The 13,045-nt window shown below is 45.5% G+C and overlaps 1 protein-coding gene across 1 annotated transcript in view; it reads right to left on the reverse strand.

Moving 5' to 3' along the window:
- The window catches only part of LOC144682662 (NACHT and WD repeat domain-containing protein 2), a 46,027-nt gene extending 39,278 nt beyond the window's left edge, over positions 1 to 6,749 (reverse strand). Inside the window, exon 1 of the mRNA XM_078545223.1 lies at positions 6,473 to 6,749. Coding sequence (XP_078401349.1) covers positions 6,473 to 6,599 — 127 coding nt within the window. The 5' untranslated portion in view covers positions 6,600 to 6,749. The remainder of the gene's footprint in view (positions 1 to 6,472) is intronic.
- Positions 6,750 to 13,045: the final 6,296 nt, after the last annotated feature.

The following is a 13,045-nucleotide window of genomic DNA, read 5'->3' on the forward strand; positions in this document are numbered from 1 at the left end:
AAGTGCAGCCGCACACACACCTCTCAGTGCTTCCAGCCCAGGACTGCTGCACAGAAGACATGGTTCTGAAAGGCAACCAGGCAGCCTCCTGGTTAAGTGGTGCATCCCTTGAGTGCCTTTGGATGCCGTTTAGGCCCGCTATGATGTCCTCTATCCCCTCTCTGGCCACAGGAGGTCCAGGAATCTCACCACTCTGGCTTGGTAGGCGATGGCAGTGGTGATCAGTGCCAATGCTACACAGAAGAGGTTGGCCATCCAATGCAGAAAGAGTATGAATGATCTCATCTGTGCTGCCAGGGTGTGGCAACCATCTCATCATTCTAAACTCTCACACTCAAGCCCATCACACATGGGAGGCGATGGCGTAGTGGTATTGTCGCTGTGATTCAGAGACCCAGGGTAATGCTCTGGGGACCTGGGTTCAAATTCCGCCACGGCAGATGGTGGAATTTTGAATTCAATAAAAATCTGGAATTAAAAGTCTGATGATGACCATGAAACCATTGTCGATTGTTGTAAAAACTCATCTGGTTCACTAATGCCCTTTAGAGAAGGAAATCTGTCATCCTTATCTGGTTTGGCCTACACGTGACTCCACACCCACAGAATGTGGCCTAGCAAGCCACTCAGTTGTAACAAGCCGCTACAAAGTCACAAAAAAGGAATGAAACCGGATGGACCACCTGGCATCGACCTAGGTACCGGAAACGATAACGGCAATCTCAGCCCTGTCAACCCTACAAAGTTCTCTTCACTAACATCTGGGGGTTAGTGCCAAAATTGGGAGAGCTGTCTCACAGACTAGTCAAGCAACATAGTCATCCTCACAGAATCATACTTTACAGATAATGTCCCAGACACCAGTACTGACATAAAGGACATAGCTGCTAGACTGGATCTGCAGCAGGAGGTGAGGGAACCAACAAGAGGGAAAACATGTTTGACCTCATTCTCACCAACCAGCCTGCTGCAGATGCATCTGTCCATGACAGTATCAGTAGGAGTGATCACCACACAGTCATGTGAAGCCTGCACATTGAGGATACCTCCCATTGCGTTGTGTGGCTAAATTGGATAGATTTCGAACAGATCTAGCAACTCAAGACTGGGCATCCATGAGGCGCTGTGGGCCATCAGCAGCAGAATTGTACTTGAACACAATCTGTAACCACATGGCCCTGCATATCCCCCACTCTACCATTACCAAGAAGCCAGGGGATCAACCCTGGTTCAATGAAGCGTGCAGGAAGGCATGCCAGGAGCAGCACCAGCAGGGCATACCTAAAAATGAGGTGTCAACCTGGTGAAGCTATAATGCAGGAGTGCTTGTGTGCCAAACAGCATAAGCAGTGAGTAATAGACAAGAGCTAAGTGATCCCACAGCCAATGGATCAGATCTAAGCTCTGAAGTCCTGCCACATCCAGTCGTGAATGGTGATGGACAATTAAACAACTCACTGGAGGAGGCGGCTCCACAAATATCCCCATCCTCAATGATGGAGAAACCCAGCACATCAGTACAAAAGATAAGGCATTTGCTACAATCTTCAGCTAGAAGAGCCAAGTGGATGATCCATCTCGGCCTCCTCCGGAGATTCCCAGCATCACAGATGCCAGTCTTCAGCCAATTTAATTCACTCCACGTGTTATCAAGAAATGGCTGAAGGCACTGGATACTGCAAAGGCTATTGGCCTGATAATATTTCAGCAATAGTACTAAACACTTGTGCTCCAGACTTGCCGTGTCCCTGGCCAAGCTGTTCCAGTTTAGCTACTACACTGGCACCTACCCAGCTATGTGGAAAATTGCCACGTAAATCCTGTGCGCAAAAAGGACAAATCCAACCCAGCCAATTACCGCCCCATCAGTCTACTCTCCATCATCAGTAAAGTAATGGAAGGGGTCATCAACAGTGCTACCAAGTGGCACTTGCTTAGCAATAACCTGCTCACTGACACCCAGTTTGGGTTACACCAGGGCCACTCAGCTCCTGACCTCATTACAGCCTTGGTTCATACATGGACAAAAGAGCTGAACTCCCGAGGTGAGATGAGAGTGACTGCCCTTGACATCAAGGCTGCATTTGACAGTGTGTGGCATCAAGGAGCCCTAGCAAAACCGGAGTCAATGGGAATCAGGGGGAAAACTCTCTGCTGGATGGAGTCATACCTAGCACAAAGGAAGATGGTTGTGGTTGTTGGAGGTCAGTCATCACTGCAGGAGTTCCTCAGGGTAATGTCCTAGGCCCAGCCATCTTCAGCTGCTTCATCAATGACCTTCCTTCCATCATAAGGTCAGAAGTGGGGATGTTTGTTGATGATTGCACAATGTTCAGCACCATTTGCAACTCCTCAGATACTGAAGCAGACCATGTCCAAATACAGCAAGAGCTGGGCAATATCTAGGCTTGGGCTGACAAGTGGCAAGTAACATTCGTGCCACACAAGTGCCAGGCAATGACCATCTCCAACAAGAGAGAATCCAACCACCATCCCTTGATGTTCAATGGCATTACCATCACTGAATCCCCCACTATCAACATCCGGGGGGTTACCATTGACCAGAAACTAAACTGGACTAGTCATATAAATACTGTGGCTACAAGAGCAGGTCAGAGGTTAGGAATCGTGCGACAAGTAACTCACCTCCTGACTCCCCATCTTCAAGGCACAAGTCAGGAGGGTGATGGAATACTCTCCATTTGCCTGGATGAGTGCAGCTTCCACAACACTCAAGAAGCTTGACACTGTCCAAGACAAAGCAGCCTGCTTGATTGGCACCACATTCACAAACATTCATTCTTTCCACCACCAATGCACAGTAGCAGCAGTGTGTACCATCTGCAAGATGCACTGCAGGAATTTACCAAGGCTCCTTTACAGCACCTTTCAAATCCATGACCACTACCATCTAGAAGGACAAGGGCAGCAGATAGATGGGAACACCACCACCTGGAAGTTCCCCTCCAAGTCACTCACCATCCTAACTTGGAAATATATCGCCGTTGCTTCACTGTCACTAGGTCAAAGTCCTGGAACCCCCTTCCTAACAGCACCGTAGATGTACCTACACCACGTGGACTGCAGCAGTTCAAGAAGGCAGCTCACCGTCACCTTCTGAAATGCAATTAGGAATGGGCAATAAATGCTGGCCCAGCCAGCGAAGCCCACATCCCATGAATGAATAATGAAAAAAATAATTCACTGGCATCTCACTCACTGCCAGCTCAAGGGACATCACCACTCACTCTTTCACATACACCCTCACATCATCAGGTGTCATCTCCTCTGGAGACTGCCTCCTCAGCCCTAACCACCTTGAAGCCATTTGCACAGATAACAACATGCCCCCACATGCACCTGGGACACCCCCTTCCCCAGTACAGTCCTCACACTGCAGCATCTTCCCTTGCCTGAGGCCACTTCTCCCCTTTCCCCAAATTTCTAGCCCTGCACCATTGCTTTATGGCTGGTCTGGTAGGTAGAGACCTGCCTGTGAGCCTCCCTAAAAGTCATATGGTGCTGCCTGTGAAGCCTGGCGCTGATGACCACGAGTGCTGCCCAATGCAAGGTAGGCAAACAAACCTCGAAGTCCCGAGTGTAGTGCAGCTCGCCAGGTGCACGTCGCTTACATGCAGTTGTGAAACAGGTCTGCGTGCAATCATGCTGATGTGCTCAGATGATTCTGGCAAGCTGGGTTATAATGATGAGCAGATTATTACAATGAAGTTCCCCAATGTCCGAATGCTGGAAACATGGCCCAACAGTGGCGGGCAGAGTGGATGATTGCAATCTAGTTTCAAGATGTCATGAAACCGATTTTTGACCCTTCTCGCTATATTGTCCATTCACGCCACCAAACACGCCCCCTGTCAACGGGCACGGAAAATTCCACGCATAGAGACAATAATGGTTACATACTGTATACTCTTAAAAAGTGAAATATTATTAAAATGCTCTCGATCATTTTAAATATATTCATGGGGTCTCGATGTGAGCCCAATTTTCTTGGCAGTAATAATCACAAAAGTCAACTGCTCGTATGCCTGTAGCATGCATTACATCTCAGGGAGCTTTGCAGACAGGTGTGCAATGCACAGTTAGGGGTGGATTGTTATTATTATTTACCTTCTGGGTTGCATCTGATAAATATCCGCACACAACTCGATGCTCCAGCTGCTGAGCTGGGAGAGAAACTAGCGACCGAGTTATCTTTGTGCATGGGACGATCTGTTGCAACGGTAACATTAAACATCTGGATGGGAAATTCCACGAGATTCACCCAAATAGGAATCTCTGGCTCCCCTCCATCCCTGACCACGTCACCTTAAAACGGTTGCAAAAGTTGCCAATTATCAGCTACGAAATTCCATTTCTTTTCCTGGTGCTACTTCCTCAGGGATTTGGGATCAACCCGATGGCATCGTACTGCCTCCTCTGGTCACAAACACCACACAGGGAAACCGAATGACAACACCCGCAGCACATTGAAGTCCCGAAAGATTGACTGCAGAGGGCAACAGCAAGAGATGTTCACAGGATTTCCAGACTTTGTTGCACAGAAAATATATATAATATTTTGTTAATTCCAACATTACAGTAGTGACCACAGTTCAAAAATAAAGTACTGTGCAATGCACAGTTAGGGGTGGATTGTGAGGTGGAGGGGTGGGGCAGTAGTTTTTGAGGACACGTTTGAAGGAGGAGAGATGCTGACAGATGGAGTTCCAGAAGACAGGGGCAAAGTGGTTGAAAAACAAATGTAAAAATAGTTAAACAAAATAAGGCACAATGTAATGAGTGAAGTCAAGTCTATCTTAAAAGCTTAATTTATGCCCACATTTAAATACATTGCGCTTGATGCCTAGACTTGAGGGGCCGAATGGCATACCTCTGCTCCTATTTCGTACGCTCGTAGGTGACACTCAGGTTGGTGTGCTAGCAGGATCCCAGGTTGGACAGCTATGTCAGAGAGGAGTTTGAAAATGGATTTACACCTGTGTTTCCTTATTAGCTCCTTTTACTAGCATTGAGGTAGCCACTGTGCAAGGACTAGAATTTCTCCCACGGAGGAAGGAGAAAATATTACTTGGCTAGTTAACCTAGCCATCCTTGTACTTTTCCCTAGTAATGACTTTAAATGCCTCAGGCTGCCAGCAGATTGTTGTTCGGGTAATAATAAACACAACAATTCAACAAGAGGAATATTTACTTTAATGCATTAAGCCCATGAAAGAAAACTTCATTTCCAGTCATACCCCAATTTCAGCTGTATTTATTTTAAATTGTCTGCATCTTCTAATAACCAAAGCCAGACTGTTCAGATTGAGCCTCCAAGAATATACTTAAAATGATCAAGAGCATTTTAATAAAATCAACAGGACAATATAAACTTAACAATTTTCATCCACACACTGTAAGATTTGTAGTTTGATAAAACCTAGTTGATTTACCTAAAGTAGTTTGCATTCTCACAAAAACAATTAACCCAAGAAATTTACATGTGGAAAACCTTGCCTTCTATTCAATACCCCCACTCTACACTCCTGGCCATTAATTATCACTCACCAACATCAATATCACATTGCTTTCCTCCAAAACTCTGCACTCATTGAGCTACACCGTCTCCCTGTCAAGCAATTTCTTGATTTTAAAATTCTCATCCATGTTTTCAAATCCCTCAGTGGCCTCACCCCTCCCTAATCTTTGTCATCTCCTCCAGCCTCCACAACCCTCCGAGGTATCTGTGTTCATCTAATTCTGTCCTCTTGAGCACCCCCCGGTTTTAATTGCTCCACCACTAGTGGCCACTAGTTGCCTACCTCTTTTTTCCTTTAAGACACTCCTTAAGACCAAGCTTTTGGTTGTCTGACCTAATATCTCGGTGTCATATTTTGTATCTTATTGTTCCTATGAAGCTCCTTAGGACATTTCCATCACGTTAAAGGCGCTATATAAATATGTTACACAACAAAAACAAAAACACCTGGAAAAACTCAGCAGGTCTGGCAGCATCGGTGGAGAAGAGCACAGTTGACGTTTCGAGTCCTCATGACCCTTCAACAGAACTATAAATATGTTGTTTTTTTGTGAAACCGTAATGTGCACAAAGTAGTGGTCACATTTCTTACATTATAAGTGACTACATTTAATAGTACTTAATTGACTGTAAAGCTTCTAGGGCGTTTGGAGGCTGTGAAAGGCGCTATTATCAGTGCAGGTTCTCTTTATTTTGACAGTCACCTGAAGCCACCTGCTGGTGATATCCTCAATGCTCCCAGTCTGAGGGAGGATTGAATCAAACCGAGAACAACTCTGAAGGGAAGTTAACATTGTAGCCCGTCGTAAAAGAATCAAAAGCTTCTCTTGGAATCAACAGATATATAAATCGGGAGCCTAATATATTTAAAATTAAGACAAAAGAAAAGACTTAAACCCAGTGATTAAGACAAAAATAATTCATATTATTTACCTTCTGGGTTGCAACTGATAAATATCCGCACACATCTCGATGCTCCAGCTGCTGAGCTGGGAGAGAAGCTAGCGGCCGAGTTATCTTTGTGCATGGGACGATCTGTCGCAATGGTAACATTAAACATCTGGATGGGAAATTCCACATGAGATTCGCCCAAATAGGAATCTCTGGCTCCCCTCCGCTCCCTGACCGCGTCACCTTAAAACGGTTGCAAAAGTTGCCAATTATCAGCTACGAAATTCTATTTCTTTTCCTGGTGCTACTTCCTCAGGGATTTGGGATCAACCCAATGGCATCGTACTGCCTCCTCTGGTCACAAACACCACACAGGGAAACCGAATGACAACACCCGCAGCACTTTAAAGTCCCGTAAGTTTGACTGCAGAGGGCAACAGCAAGGGCCAGGCCAGCAAATAGATGTTCACAGGATTTCCAGACTTTGTTGTGCAGAAAATATGTATAATATTTTGTTAATTCCGACATTACACTAGTGACCACATTTCAAAAATAAAGTACTTCATTTGCTTTAAAGCGCTTTGGGACGTTCTGTTTTCCTGACACCGTAGTGCAAATCCGGTTTCACTTTAATTATGCACACACCAGTTGGCAACAACCCTCTCACACCCCTAAAAAGTTGACTGTTGCTTTGCACACCCCCACCACCCAGCTTAAATGTTTATTTACGATTTGAATCCAACTTAAAATTAAGTATAGAAATTGTGGGGCCTCCTGTGATTCCAAGAAAGAGACTTCAAACATATTTATATTTAAAAAAAATGCACAGTCATTCCCCACAGGGCACAGAATTAAAGTAATTGGCAAAAGAAGCAAAAGTGATATGAGAAAAAAAACTTTTTTTTTTACACAGCGAGTTGTTAGAATTTGAATGCGCTGCTTGAAAACGTGGAGGAGGCAGGTTCAATCGAAGAATCCAAAAGGGAATTAGACCTTTATCTGAATAGAAAGAATGTGCAGGGTTAACAGGGAGAAAGCTGGGGAATGGCATTAAAAGGTTCATTTGGAGAGCCGCAGCAGACGCGATGGGCTAAATGACCTCCTTCTATGCTGTAACAATTGTGATTCTAGCAACTGGACTGATGGAGGGTTGTGTGGCTACCAGCAGTTCCATGAGTAGCCAATTGTTGGGCAATGGTGACTCAAGTCTTGGAGCAGGGCCATCCCATAATTGACAGAAGAGTAGGAAAGGAACATAGGAAATAGGAGCAGTAGGCTATTCGGCCTGTCGAGCCTGCTGCTCATCTACCTCTGCCATTTTCCCACACAAATAGTGAATCACTCCCATAAAGTTAATTCTGTAAATCTAGTAACCTTTGAATCAGCAAATGCTACAAACAGGAGAGCTCATGTTATTTCAAGCACTTTTTAAAATCAAGGAATTGTAAGCGAGAGGTTCCATACACCACTAGACTTTAAGAAAGTTGGGTTGGTTGGCTGGGAGAAATAGAAAACAGACAGAGAGACACAAGTAATGAGGATAGAAAGAGAGAGCATGTGTGTGCTCTCTCCTTACTTAAAAGCAGCAATTAGTGATGGGTTGTACTGTAAGATGAAAGTGCAGTTGTTTTGACTGGTTGGCAACTTATGCTTCACATTTACACCTTGTTAAATAACTTCAGAAACCACATTGGTTTGTGTAGTTTACAATGTGATGTCAGTAGGTAATTGTTACTTCTGCTGCCTCGCGACATTGCTCGTTAAATACTGCCAATCACTAACATGCACAGAAAACCATATTTCTTTTTACATATTTCAAGTTCTTCAGCCAATTGCGATCAGCATTGCAAATCAGTCCAGCATTGAAAGTTGAAATCAATTGGCTTATCATTTAGCCCTGCACTGGAAGTGAGTACTTGCATAGTAACTGCAGTTACAGCAATATCTTTAATCTTAAATACTGCAGTGTGAATTTCTTTCACCAATGCCCATATGGTCAGGGCTTTTTGAATATAGGTTTTCTTTTAAAGATTGCATATCAGATTCTTTGCAAACATGTTTCAGATCCTCAAAAGGAGGAACGTTGGTCTTGGGCTACATATATTCAGGACTAACATTTACTTTGTTTACTAACAATACCCTGGAATTCATGTAGGATTCCCATTATGTCTCTTGTCAATTTTAAGAAGGAAACTTTCATATGCTAGATCCACTTTGAATCTTTTAAATCCATCTAAAAGGCAGATGTGGCCTCAAGTTAATGTTCCATTCAAAAGATAGCACTTACTGTGCCTGTGACACAGAGTGTTGCACTAAAGTGTCACTTATTCCAATCCTGGAGTGGGGCTTGAACCCACATCTTTTTGCCTTAAAGTTGAAAGTGATACTGAGTCAAGGTACTACTTGCAACAAGGAATAATTTAAACGTTGTAATTTCTATTTAGGTATAAGCCAGGATTTTCCACTCCCAATCGAGGTGGGCATCATGTTGGGCACGATTGCAAAATCTCACGAGAAGGCCCAAGGCACAATTTCCGACGACGTAAAAGTAGGAAGCGATTGTGCACTCCCCCTGTTGATGGTGGGCTGTGTTTCTGCCAACCAAACGTCGCAAATATCATTATCATATTTTTGTATCTAGTTATGGCTCCTACTCACTGGAATCACACCCCCCACCACATCGAATTTAAATTCTATGTTGGCGTGAAATCAGAATGACATGTTTTACAACAGCATTTAAATGACATGCAGCTGGCAACTTGGACTTCGCAGGGAACTCCTAGGTTAGTTCACACAACTTAACGCAGTGCTCGCAGGGATCAGTGCTAGGCTTCGAAGATAGTGCCGCTGTGGATTCATAGGGGTCTCCCAGGCAAGTGTACACAGCGGCCAGACCAGGGTTAAGGCAGGGCTGGCTTTTACTGTGCTGCAGAGCAAGGGATCCATTCTGGAAGGGGCGAGGCTGCACTCAATAAAGGGAAGGGGCTTCATGGCGAAGGTTCCATTGGGAGCGAAGAGTGGGGAAGGTTGTACACAAACACATGACTAGGGGGGCAGTGGGGAAGTAAACCGTCACCCAATTGGAAAATAAGTTCAATAATGAGGCCACCGCCACAGCTGAGACAGTTTAGCATCAGCTCAATTGACATGCATGGAGCCAGGCAAGTGAAGTGATTATGCCCATTCAAGCAACACCAATTCATCAAAGTGGCAATAATTGCTCCTCTAGTTTTAACCTCTCGTGCGCAGCCTTCAAAATCAACAGAGTCTAATGGAACTGCAGAACTATTGGGTGACTGGACAAGCTTGAAGACCCCCTTTGGAGAAGTGTCCATGGAGCACTCACAGAGGAGAACGCTCCGAACCCCTAAATTATTGCAAGGTAGACACTGAACATTCACCCTAATGATCATACCAAACCACTCAGTCTTGGAGTGCAGGTTAGGATGATGCCAGCGCCTGAAATGAGAACAGAACATCCAGTCAAGTGGCTGAAGCTGTTGGCAGTCATGTGGGTTGAGGGGGTGGGTGGGCGTTGTGGTCAACCATCATGTGCACCTCCCACTGGGCGTTATTTCAGGGGCCAGGACGCTCTGGCATGCATAAATGGGCCTTGAAGCTACAATTACAAGCAATGCCTTGACTAAAAGCGGACCTTCGGAAACAGATGCTATTCTTGCATCTCTCTCATCAATACTGCAGTGAGGAGACCATCATGAAGATGGAGCCTGATGTTATTGCTGCCTGCATTATTGCTTATAGGCAGGAGAGAAGGAGGAGAACAATTTGATGGAGGTGCCTGGCTCACCAAAGGGAGGAGCAGAACAGATATACGAACATACATAAATACATACCAAGGACCAGCAGCACCTTCTCCAGACGCAGAGGATGATCCCCAAAAGGCCATCACGCGTAGGAGCCTCATTAGACTCAGATTCTATAGGTGTCGCATGTGCTACCTGCAGATGAGCACCAATTAGTGTCGCCGACGCCTGCACACGTCAAGGGAACTGGTCATGAACATATACCACCTTTTGCAGGATTTGGCGTCACGGGGAGTCGGAGGGCATCCAGTGGAAGCGAAAGTGACCACTGCACTCAACTTCCATGGCAGTGGTTCCTTCCATGGATCCACTGGGGACCTATGTGAGATTTCGCAAGCCTCCACCCGCAAATGCATCCAGGAGGTCACAGACGCCATTTTTGCCAAGGCACACAATTTTGTCAACGTCGACAGAGATCAGGCAAACCAGGACACAAGAGCACTGGGCTTTTCTGAGATTTCTGGATTCCCACAGGTGCAGGGTGCCATCAACTGCACTCACGTGGCTCTTAAATCTCCCTGGCAACAAGCAGTCCGGTACTTCAACCACAAAGGCTTCCATTCCCGCAAAGTTCAGCTGATCTCCGACCATAACAAACATATCATGCACATTTGCACAAGATGCCCTGGAAGTGTCCATGACTTCTACGTCCTCAGGGGGTCTCAGATTCCTGACATTTTCCAGGGACCACACAGGATGCAGGTTTGGCTCCTCAGGGACAAGGGCTACCCACAAAGGACGTGGCTGATGACACCCGTGTGGCAGCCTCAGACTTCTGCTGAGAGAAGGTATAACAAGGCTCATGCCGCAACCCAGACTTTGGTGGAACACACCATAGGAATCCTGAAAATGTGATTCCAATGGCTGGATAGATGTGGCGGAGTGCTCCAGTATAGTCCCCAGAGGGTCTCATGCATCATCATGGCTTGCTGTGGTGTAAAGTGGGGAGGACCTGGCTGATAAGGAGATGGAAGAGCTGCATGTCTCTTCCGATGAGGAGGAAGTCAAAGGGGATGAGAGTGATAAGGTCCTGGAAGCTGAGGAGGCAGCAAAGGCAGCATTGCACTGGCCAGAATAGGCAGGCATTCTTGTGAATCTCTCATTGCCAGAAGATTCCAGGAGGAGGATGATGAGGTGCAGTGAGGACACTCCTGGACAGTCTCCTCCATCATGGGCTAGCTGTGGCATACTCCCTGAAACGGCACACTCATCCGGTAGTTTCAGTTCAGGTTGAAGACTTTCATTGATCACAACGCAAGGATGGAGGTAGCACACCTGAGAACAACGAGGCCAGACACTTACCTGCATGCCATTTAGATGCCCCCTCTGACATACAAGTAGTGTGTCCTTGTGGCCAGACCTTGCCCTTGCAAAGTCCAAAATGATAAGACAACATGAAGCCCTCAAAGGTACACGTCTTGGCTTACGAGGAGCCCTGTTCTGGCTCATCACACACATGATACTATTGCATTGGTCCTCAGCACATTGAGAGAAGCAACAATGAGTGATTTTAGTGCAGGCTTAAAGGCTGATGTGGTCCTCAGAGATCACCATTTGCAAACTGCATCAGTAACCTGCTGGAGAGTGAAGGCGATGGGACAAACATCGCTGTCCACCAACTTTGTGAAGCTACCATTCTCCCCTCAATAGCCACAAGTTCAGAGTTGCATGCATTCAAGGTTGGACATCTCACCGCCTGCACACAAGTGTGCCATTGCTTCGTCAACTTAAGGTGACAAGATTTCCCCACTTTGAGCTGAGTTCATCACATTTCATCTGGGAACGTTTGACACCTGCCTGGCTGAGAGCAGTGCACATAATCTCTGTGAAGAGACTCATAGCCTGGAAACCCTGCTAAGTGACAGCGAGCATATGGAGTTTCAGAGTACATGAGCCTTCTGCAAGTATCATCACCTGTTCCCTTCAACACCACACCTCCATGTCTCAAGAAGGCAGACAAGATAGGGGGACACCTCCACCTCAATGGTGCAGGGCCAACACAGCACATCACGGGACCCCGCAACACTTGGGTACGAGATTCTTGCAGCAACTATACTTTACATTAAAGAGCAGGCATTACTGATCTGGTGAGTGACTCTGAAATGAAACACTCACTGTGGTCAGAAGGTTACACGCTGCACAGAGGCCCAGGATTCCGACAATTGCCGTTAGTGTGTGCAGGAACCAAGGTTTCACACCTGATTGACATTAATATAGCTCATCAGAAGGAGGCATACATGGAGAAATGAAATGATTGGGAGTGTATTTACATTTGTGAACATTATGTATAAGTATCTAACTTGTGCCTGCGTTGTACAAATACATCTTCTTCACTTTCCTTACCCTGCCACTACCTACGTCTTGGAGCAGAAAGGCTTTCTCCCTGGTGTCCTGGGCAATATTTATTCCTCAACATCAACATCACTAAAACAGATTATCTGATCACTACATCAATGTTATTTGTGGGATTCTGCAGTACAAAAATCAGCTGTTCCATTTTCCACACTACATCAGTGACTATACTTCATTCACTGTAAAACACTTCGGGACATCTGGAAATTATGAAAGATGCTATATACATGCAATCTTCTTGCGTTTTTTTAGGCAACACCTGCAACCAGTAAAATGATGATCATTAATCCTGCAGCATGTTCCTGTTCACAGTATATATAAAGATATAGGTTTCTGATTACAGGATGTGGGGTTCATTCACTCCTCCCGATCATGTTCACTCTCTGCTTTCCTCACTGATCACAACATATTTTCTCAAATTTGGCTTTCAAATTCCTGA

This window comes from Cetorhinus maximus, chromosome 7 (genome assembly GCF_964194155.1).
Source record: "Cetorhinus maximus chromosome 7, sCetMax3.hap1.1, whole genome shotgun sequence".
Lineage (NCBI taxonomy): Eukaryota > Metazoa > Chordata > Chondrichthyes > Lamniformes > Cetorhinidae > Cetorhinus > Cetorhinus maximus.